General features: G+C 38.9%; 1 protein-coding gene across 1 annotated transcript in view; it reads left to right on the forward strand.

Moving 5' to 3' along the window:
- LOC107695418 (uncharacterized protein C8orf34 homolog) overlaps positions 1-23078 on the forward strand; it is a 92014-nt gene that overhangs the window by 20606 nt on the left and 48330 nt on the right. The window contains exons 4-7 of the mRNA XM_016495317.1: positions 7620-7748; positions 8568-8596; positions 9252-9415; positions 19084-19250. Of these exons, the coding sequence (XP_016350803.1) occupies positions 7620-7748; positions 8568-8596; positions 9252-9415; positions 19084-19250 (489 nt within the window). The remainder of the gene's footprint in view (positions 1-7619; positions 7749-8567; positions 8597-9251; positions 9416-19083; positions 19251-23078) is intronic.

The raw sequence follows: 23078 nt of genomic DNA on the forward strand, positions 1-23078 counted from the left end.
AAAAAAAAAAAAAACGTTACACCCCCCCCCCCCCCCCCCCCCTTTTAGATCTTTTAATATTTTGTCAGTGCTCAATAAACATTCCTTTTTCCATTAAAAGAAAATTGTTTTTTAATGAGTATTATTTCGCATGTCAGGCTTTACAAGGTTAATTGTAGGTAATGTAAACTAAAACTAAAACTTCCAAAATTGTTGTTGTTTTATCAAAAAGGAAACATATTCAAAGTCTCAAACATTTTCATGTATTTGGGGGGCTTTATTATGAACATTTGGTAACATGTAAATGCACTTCTCAGAGTCCAGTTTTGATATTTGCAAGTGTGTATGAGATTTGAGAGCTGCAGTAAATATTGCTTCTTTTTTGCGTGAATTATTCATTTAACATCTTTGAAGTGTCAGCTACGTCAGGTGTTCACAAAAATGTAGGCTCTTGGTTTCCAGGCAGTGATGTTTCACATAATGAGTCCAGAGGTTACTCTGCAGCAAAATAAACACAGTGTAATTTACACATGGAAACATGCTGCAGTATGCATAGTAGCTCTCATTTTCAAGCTCATGGATGAGACAGAAAGCCAGAATCTGTTCTCCCTAAGCAACAAATTGTGCAGGACTCTGATATGCCATAGATCTACCTGATTTATTGTCATGATTCTGTCATGATTTTACGCAAATCAAGCTCATGCATAAAAGCACAGTCCTTAAGGCATCAAAATACTAATTTCAGACCAATCCAAATGATCTCCCAGATCATCATAACATTCACTAATTGGTCGTTCTGGGTATCCAGCGTCCAGCTTTAGTGCTGTGGCGCTTGATCAAGGAAGCTAATGAGCTGTTTTGTTCTTTTACCTGAGATAAGCTGTGCCGTCATTGTGTCATGGAGTTATAATATTTTTCTACCCTTTTTTAAAATTTTTTATTTATTAATTTATTTTTTGTCAGGTGAAAATGCAGCTCTTACTGTGTGCCATAACATTGCATCTCACAGTACTTTTTGTCTGCATAGGCCATGTTTAAAGCAATTACAGAGGCTTGGGGAATGTGGATGGGAAAACACCCTGTACAAAAATAATTTGCAAAACATGCACTGCACTGAAAGTAAATACCTCTGAGTCACAGCAGTGGCAAACACATTTATCTTGACGTTGTGAGTGTTCTAAATTATTCAGTGTTACACTTTTTGCTGCAAGTGCTCTTAGTCAGACTCACAGAGGTATTGCATGTGTCTGGCAATCTGAGGACATTTGGATTTTTTTTGCATTGGGGCTGCGCACAGTGACAGCGCTAAAAAAGTACTTTTACCTGAAACAAATTGTCAAGAGTCCTCGGATGATGGACAGAGTAAAATTGCCTTTAAAATGCTCAGTGATTGTTCAAGTCAGGAAAGTGACTGATACTGATTTTAGTTGGATGTGATATTTCCATATTTATCGGATTTTGGTATTTTCTGACCTGAGAAGTATGACGTGATTTGCGTAAATTAGAAGAAAAAAAATTGTGTTGTAATGACTTCTAACAATGTATGGTTGTGAAAACGTGATATGGCTTGTATGATTATCAAATCACAAAGGTCATTTAATTAGTCTGATGTGCTGCATGTTTCAGAGTGAGGCACAGCATTGTGTTTATTTACACTAGGGATGTCACGATACCAAAAATCTAGTATTCAGTACTGATACCACCAAAAGTACACGATATTCGATACCCAATTCGATACCACGGTAAAAAAAGAACACTAATACTTAAACTTTAACTCCTTTATTTAAACATTTTAACATTACAAAAACACAAGAATAGTGGCACTTGGCCTTCAAATAATAAATAAAATGAATTGTGTTGTCACTGTAACTTCATTTCAGTAGTCGGTATCGATACCAGTACCAAATCCCACGGTTCTCGGTACCAATTTTGTTACCATAGCAAAAACTATTGTAATGCTATAATAATTAAATATGTTAAAACATTGTAAATCATGTAGCCTTCAAATATTGTTAAATTATGTAAACATTGTATTAAAAATATCAAATGAACGTAATAAAATAACAAACAGAACAAGTGGCTGGTCTATTGCACTTACGCTGCAAGACTTAATGCACAGATATGTTCTGACACATCAGATTGGTTTTGTCCCGTCCATTGCTATGGTTATCACAATGTCAAACATTGCAATTTCAGATTCAGTCCTGCATTTTAATACAGTCGTCACTCCTGAAACTTTGCAGTGTTTACTTAGCATGAAAAACAACTTTTATTCAAATTATGAATGGGTTATACACAGAAAGTAAGCAAAGATGTTCCCTTATAATCAATGAAGCTGATATCATTTAAGTTCAGCCGCATCACAAACTCACTGAGTGAAAACAAAGTCCTTTTAAAGGGGTCATATGATGCGATTTCAATTTTTCCTTTCTCTTTGGAGTGTTACAAGCTCTTGGTGCATAAAGAAGATCTGTAAAGTTGCAAAGACTAAAGTCTCAAATCCAAAGAGATATTCTTTATAAAAGTTCAGAGTCAGCCACACCTACCTAAAACGGCTCGTTCTAACTCACCCGAACATACCTACATCGCTCTGTGGGAAGATTTGCATAACGCCGCCCAAATGTTCACACAAAGAAAGAAGGCGTAACTTTTATTCTCGCTGTAGTTTTGTTGTTTCCACCGCAATGTCGTAAAGACGCTGTGTGCGTCGTTGTAAAAGCGAAACTACTTTGTTTGGTCTTCCAAAAGAGGACGATATCCCAAATTCTCCAAAACTGTTCACTAAGCTTACGAATAAATTTCATATTTGAAATCACCAAAGATATCTGACAACAACTGTGTCATAAATGTTGTTACTTTTACTCAAATAGCTTTATAAAAAGCTTATTTTTCAGGCTAGATCAGCCAGTGCGCATGCACAGTCCTAAGAGCACGTCTCAGAATGCTGACTGTTTCTATAGCAACCGGGACTTCTAACAGCAGCTGCAGTGACGCGCTGACTTTACCGATTAGCTTGTAAGAATAATGGTAGTCCAAGGCACTCGACAACGAAACACACGGCGGGCTAGAGTGAGTGGAGGCCAGAGGCCTAGAGTGAGCGAAGGCCGGCTTGAGTGAGCGGAGGCGGGCGGGCTTGAGAACGGCATGGCCGGCGGATTCGACGAAGGAGCGTCCGGCGGGCTTGCGGCAACCACATGTGACGACCCCGGGCTGGAGAATAATTGAAATCGCATCATATGACCCCTTTAAGCGTTGCATTTTTTCCCATTCAAAACTATACAAGTGACACGTCTTGGGTATTCTATAGTCTTTGGTGAAAACTCCTGTTATAATAAAAAAATCTGTCTATATTGTGTCTATACAATGAATCTCTTATTTATATTGTGTTTATAATTTGTTGGTTATTACAAAACTGTTGGTGAGAGTGCAGCGCTCATGCTGAATGAACTCTGTTGTGATTCTGAGTGGCCATTGCGTTCACGTGCTCAACAAACATATCTGTGATTGGTTACAATGCTCAGCGCTGCAAAAACACATTGTAAATTAAAACCTTTGACGCTCTTCACAGACACTCACACAAACACGGGACCGCTTGAAAGCAGCCGCTTGTCAGCGGGTTGGTGCTCAGTACTACCGGTACTGTGGAAATGCTGGTATTGTTACGTTTTTAAAATTATAAAAAGTATTGACTTGGTACCGAATTACCAGTACTTTGACAACACGCAAACAGATCATGATCTGATGTTTTCAGTGTCCCAGAGCAGCTCGGTTCACATTAAAAAATGCTCCACAACAGCTCATCTTTCCATTTGCTCTTAGGTTGGGTTGCTTTTAACGTGCACTTGAAAATGCAACATGCATCAACAACGTCCAAAATTGAATTGATTATAAATCTGTTATGAACAAAAGAGAAGCGTGAAGGTCTTCCTGCAGTTTTCCGCAACTAAATAAAAAGCAAAGCAAAAGCAAAGAAATGAAGACAACCATAAATATTAGTAATGTAATTGTGACTGTTGTTGTCACAATTGAGTTGTTAGTTTCTTCATCATGGATTTTTAGTTCCCATTCAAACAGTCTCTCCAGTTGCGTCGCTGACGCTTATGGGGAAACTCCTGTTTACTCTGACACTGAAGACTGATTTGTTCACATTCGTGTAACTGCACAAACCAATGGTGCTTCAACCCGCCAAAAGGGGAGGAGCCGACCGCTATATAAGTCGGCTCTGAGTGTCATCAAAATTTTTCTCCTTCAGTGACAAAGTTCATCTCCTCACTGACTTTGCAAGCAAGAAGCCGAAGAAGAAGAAAGTAGCTCAGCCTGCTGCTCACTGCCGTAAGAAGGAGCCCCCGGCAGCCCCATTCGGTGCATTTAAGAGCAAATCTGAGTGCGACTGCGAGTTCCTTCGGCAGATCTGAGGAGGAGGCTGTCGCTGATGACTCCATGTCATTGACTGCTTTGGATGCTAAATAATGGGCGTGTTCAGGCGAAGAGCCTGAAACCCTGCCTCCGACGCAGACAGCATGACCCAGCGTGGACAGCAAGCTGATCGCTGCTCATCTGTTCCCTCCATCGGACCTGGGGTTGAAAGCCCATGCAGCGCACCCATCTAAGCCCTGCAAGACTACCTCAGCCCTTGCAAACAGGGCTTATTCAGCGGCTGGCCATTTCTGACACCTTCAAAGAGCTGCGCACAGCGACTGACTTGGCTCTGCATTCTACTAAGGCCACTGCTCAGGCAATTGGCAAGGTCATGGCCCACTTGGTGGTGCTGGAGCTCCACCTTTGGCTAAATCTAGCATAGATCAGGGACGCTGACAATGTCGCTTTCCTAGACTCACCAGTCTCTCCCAAGGGACTGTTTGGCTCTGCTGTGGATAGATTTGCCGAGCAGTTTACAGCGACACAGAAGTCATTGCAGGCAATGTGTCACTTCCTGCCGAGGCTCTCCAGTGTGGCTGTTTCAAGTCGCCAGAAGGCTCCATCCTCTCAGCAGCCTGCCAAGCCGGCACCACCTCAGCTCCAGCCTAAACCTGAGCCTGTGCTTCAGCAGCACTCCCGGACAGCGAAACTTTACCCGTTTCTGAAGCGTCAAGGTCCCCGCCCCAGAGTGATGTTGGACCCTGAGCCTCAAAAGCCGTCCTGATCAAAATGCTGAGACGAAGAGGAGCGCTTGCTCTCCATTCCTCCATTTAACACTGAGCAACGGAATCCCCATTCAAGGCTTGGAAAGCTATCCCGGATGTGTCAAGTTGGGTTCTAAAAACCATAGAATGAGGCTACTCGCTTCAGTTCGCTCACAGACCGTTTTGCATCAGAGGTATCATTCAAAGTTCGGTATGGGACAACAATGCTCATGTTCTTCACTTCAGTTCGCTCGTAGGCCGCCTCGCTTCAGAGGTATCATTCAAACTTCGGTACAGGACAATGAAGTTCATGTTCTCCAGCCCAAAGTGGCCCCACGCACTTTTACGAAGTGCATAAACATAGCTCTTACCCCTCTGAGACAGATGGGAATCCGCATTCTGAATTACCTCGACGATTGGCTGAATTTAGCCAGATCAGAACGGGAACTCATTACTCACAAGTCGCTGCTACTCAGCCACCTGGAGCGGCTTGGCTTGAGAATCAATTTAGCCAAGAGCTCTTTGTCTCCCAGCCAGCAAGTGGTCTTTCTGCGGACAGTTATCGATTCTACCAGGATGCGGGCATGGATTACGCCAGAATGTTCCCTGACTATGCAGCAACTAGCGGCAACTTTCAAACTTGGGACTTCACATCCCCTCAGGGGTTTCCAGAGGATCCTCAGCCTCATGTCGGCCGCTTCCTTTGTGATTCCTCTGGGCCTGTTTCACATGTGGCCTCTTCAGTATTGGCTCAAAGTCCATGTCCCATCACATGCTTGGCACCTGGGACGTTTTCATCTCAGGGTAACACACCGCTGCACCAGAGCTGTGGCCCCTTGGAAAACTCCTCGCCTGTTTCAATCAGACGTCCCAGAACCTTCTCTTGCAAGCGAAGGGCATGATTTGGCATCCCCGGCCAGAGCTGTGGAGCCTTCATGTTTGGCTCCTCGACGGGAGCCTTTGCAGCTCCCTGCGAGTCTAACTAATACCATTTTAGAGGCTTGAGCTCCATCTACAAGATGGTTTTACACCCTTTAATGGTCAGTGTGCAGCATGGAACCAGGACCTGTCATCGTGCGACATGTCCTACGTGCTAACCTTTCTACAAGAGCTGCTGGATAAGGGGCGCACCCCTTCCATGGTCAAAGTATATGTGGCAGTCATTGCAGCAAATCATTCTCTCATGACTGGTGCTGACTTCGGACTTATCTATAGTCCTCAGTGCCCTGCGAGGTCCTCCCTTTGAGCTGCTCCAGTCGCTTAAGACCGCCCTCCTTCTGGCTTTAGCATCGGTCAAGCAAGTGGGTGACCTGCAAGCACTGTCGGTCAGTGCTCCATGTCTTGAGCTTGGGACTAACAGCTGTAGAGTTGTCCTCAAACCGAGACACGGCTATGTGCCAAAAGTGCTTTCCACTCCATTCAGAGCACAAGTCATCACCCTCATAGCGCTCCCCAATTTAGAAGGTGAGCAGGGTCCTAATACACTCTACCCGGTTCGGTCTCTTAGAGTGTATGTTGAGCACTCTGGCCCATTTAGGCACTCAGAGCAGTTCTTTGTATGCTTCGAAGGCCACTCTGTAAAGGGCAGAGGTCTGGGCGTGGTCCAGCGGGATTTCTATTGGTTATATTTGTGCAGCTGCCGACTGGTTGTCGCCATCTACCTTCACTAGATTTTATAATACCTAATCCCCTTTGTAAGTGGAGAGGTTTATGTTATGTAGTCCTCAGCCTAAGTGGCTTGGTCTCATTATTGGCTCATGCTTACAGGAGCCCTCAGTATGGGTGCTGCGGAGCTGGGCTCGTAGAGCGGCTTCGTTCTGCACTTGCTTATAGCACAGCACTATTGGATGTGTTCCCCATAAGTGTCAGCGACGCAACGGGGGAAACCATTCAAAAGGGAATGATCCGGTTACTAATGCAAACTCGGTTCCCTGAGATAAGGGAATGAGACATGACGCTCAGAGCTGACTCTCTTACCTCAGAGAACCGAGGTTACGTTAGTAACCGGAGCGTTTGTTCATAGTCAGTTTCCTGATTCCTTTGTTTTAGTTTTACCTCCAGTCATCAGTTACCATGGACATTCATTAGCGAGCACACGTCTTTGTATTTAGTTCATCACCATTGTGTATTTCATTGAGTGTTGCCCAATTCCTCTCCCACATTGTCTGGTTTTGTTTGTGTTTATGTTTGCATGCTGTCTCGAGTTTGTTAAGCCTTTGGAGTTTGTTATAATAAATATTACCTTTATTTGGAAACTTGACTGTTCTTCTTTATCATCTTGGACAAAACATGACAGTTGTTGTGTAAAATAAAATAAAATAATTATGATTGTTATTAATGTTTGTAATAACAATATATAATAATTATGATTTTAAACCTTTATTATAGTTAAATACTTTGTTTTAACAGTACAGTAATATATTTATTTATGTTTAATTTCTAAAATTTTAATGGTAACAAATTCAAATATTTTGAATAATAATAATAATAATAATAATAATTTGTCTTCTGTTGCAGTGCCGCGTTCAATACTGCGCCCTACCTGGGACTGGAGGACCAAACCTGAGAGCCGAGACTTTGATGAGCTCAATCACATACTGCAAGAGAGCAAAAAGATCGGCAAGGCCCTGGAGAACCTGTCCCACAGTGAGTGAACCGACAGCTACCCAGTGCAACACCTGCATGGAAATCTTAAAGGGGTCATATGATGTTGCCAAAAAGAACATTATTTTGTGTATATTCCAGTCGTTTCCTCTTTTGGAAGGCCAAACAAATATTTTTGCTTTCACAATGAAACACACAGCGTCTTCACAACATGGCGGTGGCAGCAACAATAAAGTTAAGCCTTTCTTTGTGTGTACATTTGAGTGCCGTTATGCAAATCTTCCCACATCGTGACGTAGACATGTGGGGGTGTGTTTAAATGAGGCATTTTAGGAGGGCGTGGACGAGTCTTAACTTTTATAAACAATATCTCTTTGGGTTTGAGACTTTAGTCTTTGCAACTTTAGGGATCTTATCTATTCACGAACAGCTTGTTACACCACAAAGAGAAAGGAAAACTTGAAATCGCATCATATGACCCCTTTAAGGAATAAACGGTGTAACTGTGAATTTTCTTTATTTATTAAACATATTCTAAAATAAACTCATTGTGTGCAACTAAAGGCTGTCTAGGTCAGCGGTTCACATCTGGTGGGTCATGACCCCAAAATGAGTTCTGCAGGAAAAAAGCAGTGCCAGAAGCAAATAATAAAATACAGCTAACTATAAATAAACTAAATAAATAGGCTTATCAAATACATATTAAAAATATATATTCAAGGTGAAAAAAAATTACACTTGGTACTGTGTAGGGCCATCATAAATTCTGAGTCCTGAAAACAAATTGAGAAACTCTAATTTAGAGTGTCCAATAATCTATTTTCTGATGACATTGATCTGTGAATTATTTCCTTTGCACAGGCATTGCTGTTTCAGATGACTTTGACCTGGTATGATGTTTTTTTCTTCTTCTTTTTATCTGGTATGCTTTCTTTCAGTAATGGAAATCAAATACTGTTATGGATTTGTTAAGGAGATGAAGTAAAGCCTAGTTTGATTGTGGTTTGTGTGAAGACTCAAATAAAAAAAAACGAAAGAAATCAAAAAGATGAAGAGAGAATCCAGCTAAAACATCTGCCTTAGTCATATTTCTCAGAATACAGTACAGTTTTTAAACTTTAATAGCCTGTGTCTTTTTGGCCGCTTGCCCAGGCTTCCCTCTGTTCCCAATTTAGTATTTCAAATGAATATTAAAACATTTAGCTATTAATGCAAATTAATTTCTTCCTGTAATAATACCATTATAGAGGACATTTTCTCTTAATTGCCAGATGCTGATAATCTAGTGCAAAAGTGTAATGTCAAAGCTGAATTTTTTATTACTGCTTGCCATGCATGTCCTCCGTTATTAAAATCTATTCACCGTAAAAATTACTGGCCACACAAGTAGCGTAGATAATGAGTCATACTTCAACATCAGTCCTTTTAATTATCACCTCTGTAATTGATTACTCCTTTGCATAACCACATATTGTTTTTATGTTTATGTCTCTATCCGATCCTCTCTCCTTTTGGGCTCGTCACAACTTGGCCTCCCTTTCAAAGGACCCTCTGGCGTATAACTCCATACTGAGGCCACGAGTGGTGGGGGAGTGGGTGGGCCGTGAGGAGGAAGATTCTGACCCCCTTGCGGCTGAGATGCTTCAGCCTCCCGTCCCAAGAGCCAAAACTGAGGGTTGGGTGAGCAAAGACAACAGCCCTGTTGGAAGGTGAGACACACTTTTGTATTTCATTGGATTAGATACCAAAACGTGATCTGCAAACAAATGATAGTAAATGCTTGTCTTTTGAAACCCTTATGACTTACTTTCCTTCGGTGAACACAAAAGGTGATATTTATCAGATTGTTCAAGCTGTTCTTTTCCATTCAATGAAAATGAGTGGTGATGATGGCGATTATTAAAAGCAAAATTTGCAGTGAAAAACAACAACAACAAAAAATCATATAATGTGGTTGCCAGAACTTTATCATAAAAAATATGGAAGCCACATGTTTTAAACATGTTAAGACAGATTAAACTTAAACTTATGAATGAATGAATGATGCATTTATAAAACATTTATAACATTTAAACATTTATCAACTTAAATTTACAGTAATATATAAACCATCAAGAATTCTTGAAATGTCAATTTATGATTTTTCACTCTAAATTATAAGGTGATTTTTTTCACTTCCAAAAACTGTATAATTAACAGTATTTTACTGTAAAGATCTATTACAGTATGCATTTTTTACAGTCTTTTGCTGTTAAAATTACTATAATGTTGTGGATTATTGTGGAAATGTGGATTATTTTTATGATCCTTTATGGTGCATTTTTGTTGTTTTGGAGATTGACATCCCATGGTCCCCATCCACTTTCACTGAATTTAAGAGATTGCATTTGTATGAGAGTGTTTCTCCACATTTTTTACTTCCTCTTAAGTTGTTGAAAGGAAAGATCATGACAGCCCATCACATTCTAATTTGTTCTAGAAGAAAAGGGAGTTTTATTTTCATATAAAAAGTGCCGTAATGAAGTAAACCAGAGTTTAATAAAGCATATGCCATACTGTATAATGCACTTTCTCTCAATATCTCCATAAAGCTGAGATGTTTTGTGAGGTTTTCTAATCAAAGAATGCCGTAGCCTCCGGTAACCCCACATAAATCCCTCGAGGGGAGATGTTCTTTGAATGTGTCTGCATAGCACAGCTATATCTTTAAAACAGCAATTGCAGCTCCTTGACCCTTTAAAGACGTTACCAGGGTGATTTTAATTGGCTGGTGTTTGAATGGAGGGCAGAGGCTGGCCACAGAGAATGCAGCTAATTAGAAAGGATCAGATATTAAATAATAACTCATATTCAGAAGCCGGCTGACAGAAGAGACTTCATTCCATTAAAATATTCTCTCACTTGATTACAGTAAATTATGGAGCCTTGGGTCGATACCGCAGGCGTCCCCAGTGCACATAGCTATACAAGCACTGCCAGAGACTTTCATTACAGAGGACGAAGGCAATAGGCTGCTGTGATCTCTAGCCTTAGTCCTCGTCAGTATGAATGAATCATTACAGGAGTAAACATTCTCCTCTAGCATTGTGCCATTGGGCTTCTACTGTTCATAACATAGGTTTAGACATTTGAAGGTACAACAGTTCATTACAGTTGATGCTAGGTGATTGTGGCTTTCATAACTAAACACTGAGCAGTGGATTGATTTTTACTGAATATATTTATTAGGGCATGTTGAGGACGTGGCTTATGATACCGACTTTTATCTGTGTAGCAATTGAGAAATGTAATCGAATGACATTCGCTTTTGTTGATGTTTCTTGCATGTGAATTCTTCTGCTGATGCTGGCGTAATACTGCACTAAAATACTAAATGACAGAGTTTGTTTGTGCTATATATTCAGCTGTCAATTTTGATCAATTGAATGAATCATTGCTGAATAAAAGTATTAGTTTCTTAAAGGTGCTGTATGTAGGACTGACACCGAGTGGTTGAACTAGGTATTGCAGTCCAAATTCAAAATATTGGAGAGGGTTTTTTTCACCCGGCCCCTCCTCCTCAGACTTGACGCACACGCAGGTTGCCAGATTGACGACACCAACAGGAACGAGCGCACTTGACGATGAATGAAATGAAATACGCTGTGTTTCCGCCAACTGGCAACCCGGGGTCCCGATATACAACTGAGTAAACTGGCAGTGGCAGGTTTCACAAACCAAAACAGAGACCGACATTCCGGCCCGGAACCCACATTTTCAAAGGAGAATAACTGACTGTAGCATTGTTTTTCAGATAAACAAGTATGTTAACTTAGCATGTTTCTTAAATATCTGCAAACATATTATGGTATTTTTATGCTTTAGTAGAGTCAAAAACTTACATACAGCACCTTTAAAAAAAAATTAATAAATCTTACCGGCCCCAACCTCTTGAATGGTAAATTACTTGCAATAGTACTTTATGAACCAGTTCTTTTTAGTAAATCAGAAACATAGAGTGCGATCAGTGTACTTTGATTCCCAAGCAAATGACTCTTATGAATGGTTCTTTTTAGTGATTCAGAGACATACAGTGCAACCAGTGTGGTCAGATTACTGAACGAATTGCTTTTATAAACCATTTTTAGTGAATCAAAAATATACAGCGCAACTAGTGTATTCCTGAACATAGACTGTAAAAAAGATGGACGACACAACTCCACTTCCTTCCACTATAGAAAAGTAAAGCCAAAACATCCTAGTATGGCCATTGTCATCTTGCGCGTCATTTGGAGCTAGAGTCTGCACAGTAGTGATTCATTTGGAGACCGAGTCTGCGCAGTAATGATCGCGAGGTGGAGCCGTGGTATCAGAGTCCCGCCCAAACTCCCACAGACCCAATCCCAAACACATAATCATGACACCACATCCCATTTTTATAGCATCAAATATCTAATTAAAAGCAAACTTGAAAAACAAACACTTGAACCTTCATCCACATGATAAGAACTACCTAAAATGACGGAAACATCTTTGGGAAAAAATTATTTGAAGTGTATTTTAGTTTGGCTCACATCCCATTCATTTACATGGAGAGGGTGGGGTTTATGCCCTAAACTGCAGCCAGTCACTAGATGGCGATATAAATATTTTTGCTTCACTTTTCAGGATGTGTGCGGCACACTTACTCCTGGTTCTCCTGGTGAACCAAAAACATACAGCTAACAACTAATTGTGAGATTAAGTCAGTGTAGTTATTGACTGACTTTGTGTTTTGGACTCTAATTTTGAAGTATAGTTTTGTTCCCATTGTTTCTCTGTTCACTTCCTGTGTTTAGTTCCTGTTTCACTTATTTCACTTATTTAGTTTTTTCACTTATTTCACCTACCATAGGTATGTATTGGTAGATGCCATTAGTGGCTTTTTCAACGGGCCGCTATACGTAAGCCGTCCGCTATATTGGAATGGTCAAAGACAGTCCATGAACACCTGAGAGCAAGTTGCCTGCATGTCTGCAACCCTATATGCATGTATGAATATCTATATCTGCAATAGACTTCAGCAGATGATTCTGCCAAACTAACACAGTACAACAAGACGAAGCCGTTAGCGAACACAACATTAAAAGTTACCACAGTTTGAAAACCCGTAAAATTGAGTTAATACCAAGCGGCAACCTCCCGCTCTCTCTCGTGAAGCCAACACGGAAGTGACTAAAACTGCAATTCACCAACTGGCCGCAAGAGGCTGGCTGCAAAAGGGAGTCAGTCCCATAGACTCCCCATGTTAAAATGCCCAACTTTACAGCAGAAAAAAACATGTTTACAGCCTGGTTCAAAAAATGATTTTGGCTTATATAACTAATTTTGCCCTTCATGACAACTGTGAGGGGGGTGAATTTTTTTATAAGTCATCCGTTTAAATTATATTAAGCCTTAAAGTTCTGCAAAATTAAGGGCGTGGCCACTTGAGTGACAGGCAGATTGCCGCTGCTGTCACCACCGTCGAGCTAGGTGGGCGTGGTTTCAGCAACCAGCTCCAGCCTTTTTGCCCATTTTCGATTATCCGGGAGTGACGCGCTGCCAAGATGGCAATGGCCGGCTCTGCCCACTTTGAGCTTCAAAAACCTCTTCAGGAACCTGCGGGTGACGTCATGGACACTACATCCATGTTTTTATACAGTCTATGGTTAATACATATTAAAAACACAAACCAATACATTCACACCTGTGAAAGTTTATCCAATTACCTCAGGAATTTAAATTTTTACAACCACAGGCTGCGCAATGTTGTGATCTTGAAACTCATTGATTTTTATTGTGAGTGATCACACACTGACTGTTCCAAGACGGCCGATGTCTCACCTTGTTAGCCCTTGTTATAGTGTTTTTATACCACAGTGTTTCCTGTGTACATTGAAACCGATAACGGTGTCTCTTTTGATAATTGATGATAACAGTGCCCTGCTCTCATCAAGGTTACATTCTTCATGGTTAAAGCAGTGGTGCACGACCAATTAATCAGTGTAGCTTATTGGTGAAAATAATCACTACACTACAAGTACGTTTTGGTCAGGCTTTTTTGCAGTGTATTTGTTTTGAACTTGCTGTAAAACGGGGACATTTCCAGTCGGGGACAAGACACCAAAAATCGGGGCTGTCCCCAGATAACGGGGACGTCTGGTCACCCTAATTGATAGCCCTAGTTCAAACCTTGCTTTGTCATTCAAGACATGAATCTGCAAGTCCCCATGAGCAGGGGATACAAATCTTCCCAATAGCCCTGCACACGTGCTGAAGCAAAGCAGGGCTGTTTTCAACACCTGTTCTGCAGTAGGTGGTTTGCAATCACGTGATTCTGATGACGCGCGAAATGCAGCTGGAGGGCAGGAAGTGATTTTTCTCCATAAATATCTTATTTACATCGTGTCTATTCGTGAATTCTGAATGCATGAGAGGTGGCAGCCCAATCTATTTATATCTTTATTAATATCTTAATATATTATTATATCTTATATTAATCAGCACACACAAGCATTATCCGGCTCCACTCCTCCCGACCGCAGACGCAGGTTTACAAGCCACTTTTTCCTGCGTTTTTCAGTCAGTTTCTTGACTTTTTCCCCCTTATGAACAACACATTTTCGTACATGATAAAAGCTCCTTGTGGTTTCTCGGTTTGGTCGATTTGAGCATCCATAAACAATGCAAAACACAGGCATTTTGAGTTTTGTTAGTGATTTCTATGGAAAAAAATCACTTCCTGCCCTCCAGCTGCATTTCACACGTCATCAGTGACGTCATGTGCAAACAACCTATTTGACATAGAGGAAGAAAATGGCAGCTTCTCTGTATAAGTGACCACTGCCTTCCCTCTTCTGGAACAAAACGCTGTTTTTCCTTCATAACCTCACCCTAGAACAGCGAGGCTCTCCTTAGATGTCAGTCTTCGGGCGCTGCAGACAGACGGTGGAGGACATCTGGGAGAGAGTCGAAGCTGCTGGGAAATTAGGTGGAGGCAGAGGTGGATTCTGGGAATGGTTATTGTGACTGATTATAGAGATAATAAAGCCTCAGTGTGGGACTCCTATTCCCTTTACACACAGACAACATATTATAAAGCGTAACCCCCTCATTCTCTCTCTTTTTTCTCCCCTCCTCCCTTTCCGTTTCCATCAAACTCCTACGCTTCACGTCGCTCTTCTTTCCTTGCATTCATAAACATCCCCATCAACCCACTCTCACTGGAGGGTTTCAGTCGATGACATTCAGGGGGTCTGAATGCTCAGATGTACAGTATACTCAGCTGAGACCGTTTGACTCTTTTGCAGCCCCTAAAGTGCTTACTTTAGTTTTGATTAAGGGCTAGGAGTCAATCCCACTGTTCTTGTGGTGGCATCAGATATGCAGTGTTGTACTGACCTTATTTGCTGCAGCTCCAGAATGATTAGTCACATGGCATTTACAGCTCAGCTTACTGGCTTAAAAAAAAAACTGGCTGCAGAACTGAGCATGCATGATTTTCTGTTATTTTGGTTCATCCCAGTGACATAAATCTTTTGATTTAATTGACCAAGAAGACTAGTTCAGATTACTTAAAGTTTTGTTCTGACTTTTTTTTTTGAAGCTTCCATCATTAAACCAGTGTCTTTTGGAGTCACTGAATCATCTTCTCAAGAAATTTGTAATTCTAATTCAAAAGTAGATCCTGACTGAAACAGCACTTTCTTCCCTTGTATTCATCTGGTAACTCTTGAAATCAATTACAATTATCAGTGTCAGTTTCAACAATTCAATTATTATTATTATAGTTATTATTAGTTATTTAATGTTTATTGATTGATTGAAGCAATATAACAGCACTAATTTGATTCCCTTTTATCCATATGGTAATTATTGGAATTGATTAAAATTGATTACAATTATCAGTGTCAGTGTTTGTTTGTTTATTTATTTATTTATTTGTTTCTGAAACACCATAACAGCACTAATTTTATTCCCTTTTATACATTGATTACAACTGATTGCAATTATCAATGTCAATGTTTATTTATGTATACTCAGTCTGAGCCTTGTTGGAGGGAAGGTAACCAAACCTGGCTACAAAAATATAAGTTCAGGAAAATGAGGTTTTACAGTCTTTGCTTGTCTTATGTAAATAAAGTATCCATAATATATGCAAATACAAGAGGGGAGACAGAGAGTTCACTGCTAATGAGTATTGTGTATCACTGCCATCTGTAAAAGCTACTAAACCACCAGCTGACCTGCGATCAGTGAATCTGCATTCACCACACTTCTCACTTACTACATAACACTTCCCAAATCATTTGTACTTAAAACACAGATTTGCTGTGTGTATTTTGAGGCATATTAAGGTTTTTGTCAGCAACCAAGAATGGCATGCGTCACTCTTATTATACTGACCAATTTGCAGCGTTTTGTTTGGTTAACTTTTCCAGGTCGGAATCCATCTTTCCTCCATTCTCCTTGGATGGCTTTTACATTTACAGCCAGTTGACTCCACATGGCCCATGTGGTCTGTGTAATTTCAAGCTATTTACATCATGGTTATTCCATATTACTTCATTCTCAGCTTTGGTTTTGTGGTCTTGTTTTTCTTTTTTGAAGCAGCAAATGATTCTGTGGATACAATCTGTTCTGCCAGGAGGACGTTGTGAAGAGTTTCTCATCCCACAGGAACACGGCAGCAGTACAACTTTAGTTCTGTCTAACAAGGCTTCATGTCTCCATACCAACCCACGCAAGGGTTTACATAGTTTCATTGAATTGGATTCATCTGAAGCAATATGTTCTCAATTTCATTTTATTTTAGTAGCGCAGTCTCAGATTCATTGTTTGAAACAGTTTAATGATTTGAACCCTGGTCAGGCCCCATCTGAGAGATAAGCTCTTCTGCATGACAGGAACAGAAATGAGTAAATTGAATGTTTCCATTTATGAAGCTTGTTCCTAAATCATTATTTGTATCGGCTGTGCTTCACTGCATTCTGTTTACCACATTCCCCTCCACTAGAACAAGTGCCTTATTAAGTGAAATGACAGGATAAATCAGGTCACTAATTGCACCTCTGTGTAATTAAGCCATACTGAGCTGGAGTTGTCACTACAGTAACATTTGTATTTATGTGAAACTCTGCCAGGGTCCTGTACTGTACAGTAGATATTTGTTAGACTGAGATATTGTGCGCTGAAAGCCACTGTTGTGAAATTCATTGTGAAAATGATTTTTTCCCCGCTCTTCTATGCATGAAACAATTAATGTAGTGCCATAAAGGTTTAATGGAGTGTTTGATTCATACAGCTTTCTGCTCACAGAATGAATAACATATTTGATTTCAGAGTTTTCATTAGTTCGTTCACATTGAAAATATAGGATTGATAATCTAATTTAAACCTGGAAATCAAAAGGTGTTTTTAAGGGACACAAACTAGATGAGAGCAAACGCAAAGGTTTTGTGACAGAACACAAACATTTTTGTAAGCAAACGTAAAGTTTCTTGGGGAAATGTACAGTAACGGTTTTGTGAGAGAGTGCAAATGTTTTGCGAGAGATCACGAGTATTGCGATAGAACATGAAAGTGTTGTGAGCGGATGCAAATTTTCACGGGGAATGCAACTTTTTTATGAAAGAACGTAAAAGCATTGAAACATTGTGACTTATCTCTTTTTTGTTCCATCACCTCTGTAGGTTTTTGTTTGTACAAAAGCGAAAACATAAGAACTTTATGGCATAAAATGAGTAAGACATATGAAAGATTCTGCAATATTTTTAGGTCATTAATGATACTTTGTATTGGAAAACAGTGGGATTAAATTAGAAAAATAAATAATGGAAGCGTGTTGGTTTAAGACATTTGGACAGAGCCATGGTATGAATGTTTACCAGTTTACTATATTCATATACCATCATACTTACACAGTACTCCAATAACCGTAAAAATGTCCACAAAAATATGTACTATATAGTATGTGGCTATTTTTTTAAGCATATAGTGCTCATGTGGGAATTTCAGGTTCAAATCTGACTTGTACAATATTGTCTTGATCCTGGTTATGCCCCTTCTCTTCTGTTAAAAAGGGCAAAAGGCCTACAAAATAATCCCATGCAAGTGCAGAATATAGTGAAAATGAAAATGACAGTATCTGTTCTGAAAACTCTTTGCTTCTTCTTGTGTTTCATACAGTGAACTATGTGCTCATATGAATGTTTATGAGCACTGGGACATGTGTCTCAGCATTGCTGACGCTGTAGTACACTACTGGAGAGATGGGAATTGGCTGAGTGACACCCAATTAGGGAAAAAAGGTGAAAAGGGCTAAATGATTCATAGTAGAGAGATGTGCAGTATTAGCATAGCCATTAGCATAGTAATGTTCAACTTAGGATATTAAAACACTGCTTTGGCCTTAACTTTCGATTATCTGTGAATAATGTCATTCCAATAAGATAACAATCAAATGAAACCTCTGCAGACTATTTTTATCGGTATTTATCGACATGGGAATAATTTTGCCAGTTTAGACATGTGAAGTGCAGCATATGTTCATTATTCGTTCAATTTATTTCTCCATCAATTTGCTCAAAATTGAATAATTGAGCTGGTATTTCTTGCCCAGGAGCGAACCCTATTTTCTGGCTACTTTTAATGAATTAAAGATTTGTAATATAAATAAAAGTACATCATCAAATTTGTTCTCATGTTTATATATTAATATAGATGTAGGATTGCACATGTGGTTTAGTTAAATTCCAAAAGTGGATTTTTGCAGCGATTCCATAGAATAACCTTTTTGGGTTCCCCAAAGAACATTTCAGTGAACAGTTCTTAAAATATATATTTTTTTATTATTATTATTGCGAAGGACATTTTAATAATATAGAGATAATTTTTCTACTATAAAGATTTTTTTGTGAAATGGAAAGTGCCCATGGATGATAAAGCTTCTTCATGGAACCATAGATGCCAATAAAGAAGCTTTATTTTTTTTTATCAGTGAACAGTACACTATTGCATAGACTTTTTAGGCAGAAGTTAATTGTGGAGGGAATATTGGAGGATAATGACTGTGAAGTCTGTTGCTGAGATGACTGAGAACCTTTTAACAGAGAGAGCAGCCTGCTGATTTAAGCTGATCTTAAGACAGTTTCCTCTTTTCTCATATAAAGTTTAGGAAAGAAGGATATTAGATATCAATGTTTGTTGAGAATGATGGTTGATCCTCTTGAAAGCATGTTTATCTTATCAAAAAATAAATAAATAAATAAAAATTAAGCTACCTTATATATCCAGGTTTTCCAAGACCTCTTCAAAGTGACCACTGTTCTAGATATTAAAGCTATATTCAGTTTCCCCTCTCTCTCTCTGTCTGCAGCCTGAAAATGGAGACTAAGTGTAAAGGCTTAAAACAGCAACAACAGAATCACAAGAAACTTCTGGCAGCCATGTTGTCTCAGGACTCGTTTGACTCCATGCCTGACTCGGCCCCCTCAGTCACTGAAGACGAGATGGAAGATGAGGATGATGCCATGGAGCTGCTGGGTAATGAGTGAACACACACGCACAGAAATATCACTCTAGCTTGTTTCTCACTTATTCCTCCTCATAAGCACATAATCTACAGCAATCATATTCTCACGCATACCCAAACACAATTACATGTTTGTGGCTTATATCACCACTGATTTTGAAGCATCATCTGCAGTCTGCAAATTATGTCCTGAATGCCGTTTGATTGCTAAAGCACATTCAGCATCATCTAAAGAGTATCTCCTCATATCAGCACTGTTACTAACAAGATTTCATACTTTCCTGAGAGGGAGTTCACATGTAGTATATAATATATTAGTTATACAATTCTTGTAATATGTATTGTGAATTATAGAATGGCAAACATAACACTAAAAGACAGGGTGTCATCCAATAAAAGTTGTGTATGTATGTATGTAAGATGAAAATGATCTTACGCAAAGATTTTCAGCTATGTAAACATAAATTTGTTGTTGATAAATTCAGATTATGCTACTGTAATATACTACGCAATATCAGTGCTGTTATTGCTAAATCAAACTATTATAACTATTAAATAGTTACACATAACTATTAAAAATCATTTTTGGTAACTGAAATAAAGCTGAAATAGAACAAAATATAAATATTAAATGAAAAACTTAAAATGAAATTTAAAACATTTATTTAAAACAACAGTTTTTTTTTTAATTTAAGTAATAAAATTAAAACTAAAACTGAAATAAATAAATAGATTATATCAAAAACATCAAATTGACAAATGCACATAAAAGTACCAACATTTTAATTAAAATTCAAATGAAAACTGAAAATATAAAAATAAACTCTAATTCAAAATATTAATAAATAGTGTAATACAGATTGTCACATTTAGAATCCCTATGAATCACTATGATTTATCCTGGCTGCTCCAGTGATTACATGAGCATGACATAAGTCCCTGTTTCTGAGCTGGTGCCAGACCACCCCTCAGGTACCAGAGCTTTGTAGCAGTTTAGCTCTGAGGTGTTAGCAGGTTGGTCCCTGCATGGGTGTAAGACGTAACCCAGTGCTTCCCACACAAAATACAACCTGTGCTTCCATGTGGCAAATCTGCCGTTTTCAAACTTGAATAGAATTAAAGTTTGAATATATGAAGTGTTTCAGTTTTTAGAAAGCACTTTAAGGGATATCCTTGTGAAAAAGAAGCATCTTTAATAGTATTGAATGTACACTTGTAATGTACTTCAAATATATAAATATATATATTTAAATATGCAGATATAATATTAATTAAATAAAAGGCTACTTGAGTGCACTTAGGGAGACTTTAATGATTATTAACACACTAAAGTAGAATTTTAAAAAGTGGATTTTGTAATAATGTCAAATTAAAAGTGTTGCTTTAAAGTAAATTATTATGTTTTAATAATCTTTTGTCATGGTTGTCAATCCATGACTTACAAGTTTAAATAGAAAGGACAATATTTCGTTTCAGTAATTATTGCATTTTAGTTATATAAATTGTATTTTAGTGTCGGCACTGAAAGCCTCATGAGCAGCGCACCGACATGTAGCGCCGTTGCGCTTCGGGCGTCCCGAGTTTGAGTCCTGGCTCACGGACCTTTCCCGATCCCGTCCCCCACTTCACTTCCTGTCAACTTACTGTCCTGTCGAAATAAAGGCAAACAAATGCCAAAAAAAAATTGTGTTTTAGTTATCTAAATGTTTGTCAGTACATTTGGCAGTACCATATTTAAAAAAATTATTTGAAATAATTATTAAATTAAATATAAAGCTGTACATACTTCCTACTTCAGTGGATCCAAAATAAATAAATAAATAAATAAATAATAGTTCATCAAAATTTATGAAAATTTTTTTGCATTTAATATAAATTTAAACTATAATACATTTTAATTTACTTGCAATTTATTTCAGTTAACATGCATTTAAGTGTCCAAAAACAGCATATTAACCATAATATTTATGTAATAAGTATTCTTTTTAAAAATAGTTCACCCAAATATCAACACTCTGACATCAATTGCTCACCTTTTGTTTTGAAACCTTCATTCTGTCTTATGTTGGACACAAAAGGAGATATTTTGTGTAAAGTTCACGTTACTCTTTTCAATACGATGAATGTGAATGGCAACCATAGCCCTAATGCAAGACTGCCAAGGCAAGGTTTTGAGTAAATAACAACTTAAAAATTGTTTGTTTGTCACAAAGCTATCGCATGACTTCAGGAAACTTGCATAATTCATATGAACTGCTTTTATGATGCTTTCATAGTGCTTTTAGAGCCTTTTGTCCTGGTCACTTTCCACTCTCATTGTGTGCAACTTAGAAATGCTATAGCATCTACTTTTGTGTTCCACATACCTCTTTGGAGCAACATGAGTGTGAGGAAATTGTGACAGAATTTTCATTTCTGAGCAAACTATCCCTTTAAATAACCTTTCAAGCATCAGCGTTTATTCCTGAAAGTGAAGAAGATTTTCATCAAGTGCCGGTCGTGTTCTTGTTTTGTATGTGAGGGTAAAGAGTTTACCTTCTGACATTCCACACAGAGACCTGTCTGGGGCTGAATTCGTTTTGTTCTTTTTGTGGGATGCGGTGTGCCCTTGGTTGTGTGTGTCTGTTAGCAGCGACCTGGTGAGCTAAACTGCTGCACTGGGGCTTTCTCCTGCAGAGGATGCTGGGAGATAATGAGATTTTGTGTGCTCTGAGGCAGCAGCAGAGAGGGTATGCGGAGCTTGGATGTTGGAATGGGAATACTTTAGTGATATTTTAACAAACCTTTTCTGTTCTCCATCATTCCATGAGTCTTTTCTCGGACTATTAGGGATTGCTCATTAAAACTCCCACTTAATTAAGTCTAGTTTGACTTCTTTGACCAAGAGAGCATGTTGTAGAGCTCCCTGAAACTTTCCAATTGCACTTGCCATCATTATAGAAGCTCACTTGAGTGCCTGCTAGAAAGCCTCTTTACCCTTAGCAGAAACTGACTCCCAATAACACAGTAACTGCAAAAGTACTTCTATACTAGTAGTACCTTTTTCAGAAGAATATAGTCTATTATGTATACTGTGCATATTATGTGTACCTACTACAGTCATGGCCAAAAGTTTTGGCAGTGACATACATTTTGTGTTTTGCAAAGTTTGCTGCTTAAGCTGTTGTGGTGTTCAAGAGCAGACTGATTGCTATAAAAGGAGGGAAGAAGAGCTTCCAATCTTTGTGTTCTTGTTAGCAATGGTTGCCTCCAAAGAAACACGTGCAGTCATCAACGCTTTGCATCAAAATGGCCTCACATGCAAGGACATTGCTACAAAGAATATTGCACCTGAAATAATCATTTACCGCAGTGGTTCTCAAACCTGTCCTGGAGTACCCCCAGCCCTGCACATTTTGTATGTCCCCCTCATCTATCACCCCTGGTTCAACTCATCAGCTCATTGGTGGAGATTGCAAGACCTGAAGTGGGTGTGTCAGATATAGGGAGATATACAAAATGTGCAGTGCTGGGGGTACTTCATGGAGAGGTTTGAGAACCCCTGTTCTAAGTTATTGTTCTAAATTTAAGAATTGAACATTTGCAAAACAAAGTCCAGACTGAATGACACTGTGACAACATAAAAGATGACACATTTGTTTCTTTTATTGTCCACTTGTTTTGGAAATGTGTTAGTTTGTTCGCGAAATAATAATAATAATAATAATAATAATAATAATAATAATAATGATACTTCTCAACAAGCTGCATTGGTTAAGGGTAGGGTAATTCAATAACTCCTAGTATGCCTAAGTCTGAAAAACTTTTTTTTTTTTTTTTTTTTTTTTTTGGGGGGGGGG

The sequence above is a fragment of the Sinocyclocheilus anshuiensis genome, unplaced genomic scaffold (genome assembly GCF_001515605.1).
Source record: "Sinocyclocheilus anshuiensis isolate Anshui unplaced genomic scaffold, SAMN03320099.WGS_v1.1 scaffold110, whole genome shotgun sequence".
NCBI classification, from domain to species: domain Eukaryota; kingdom Metazoa; phylum Chordata; class Actinopteri; order Cypriniformes; family Cyprinidae; genus Sinocyclocheilus; species Sinocyclocheilus anshuiensis.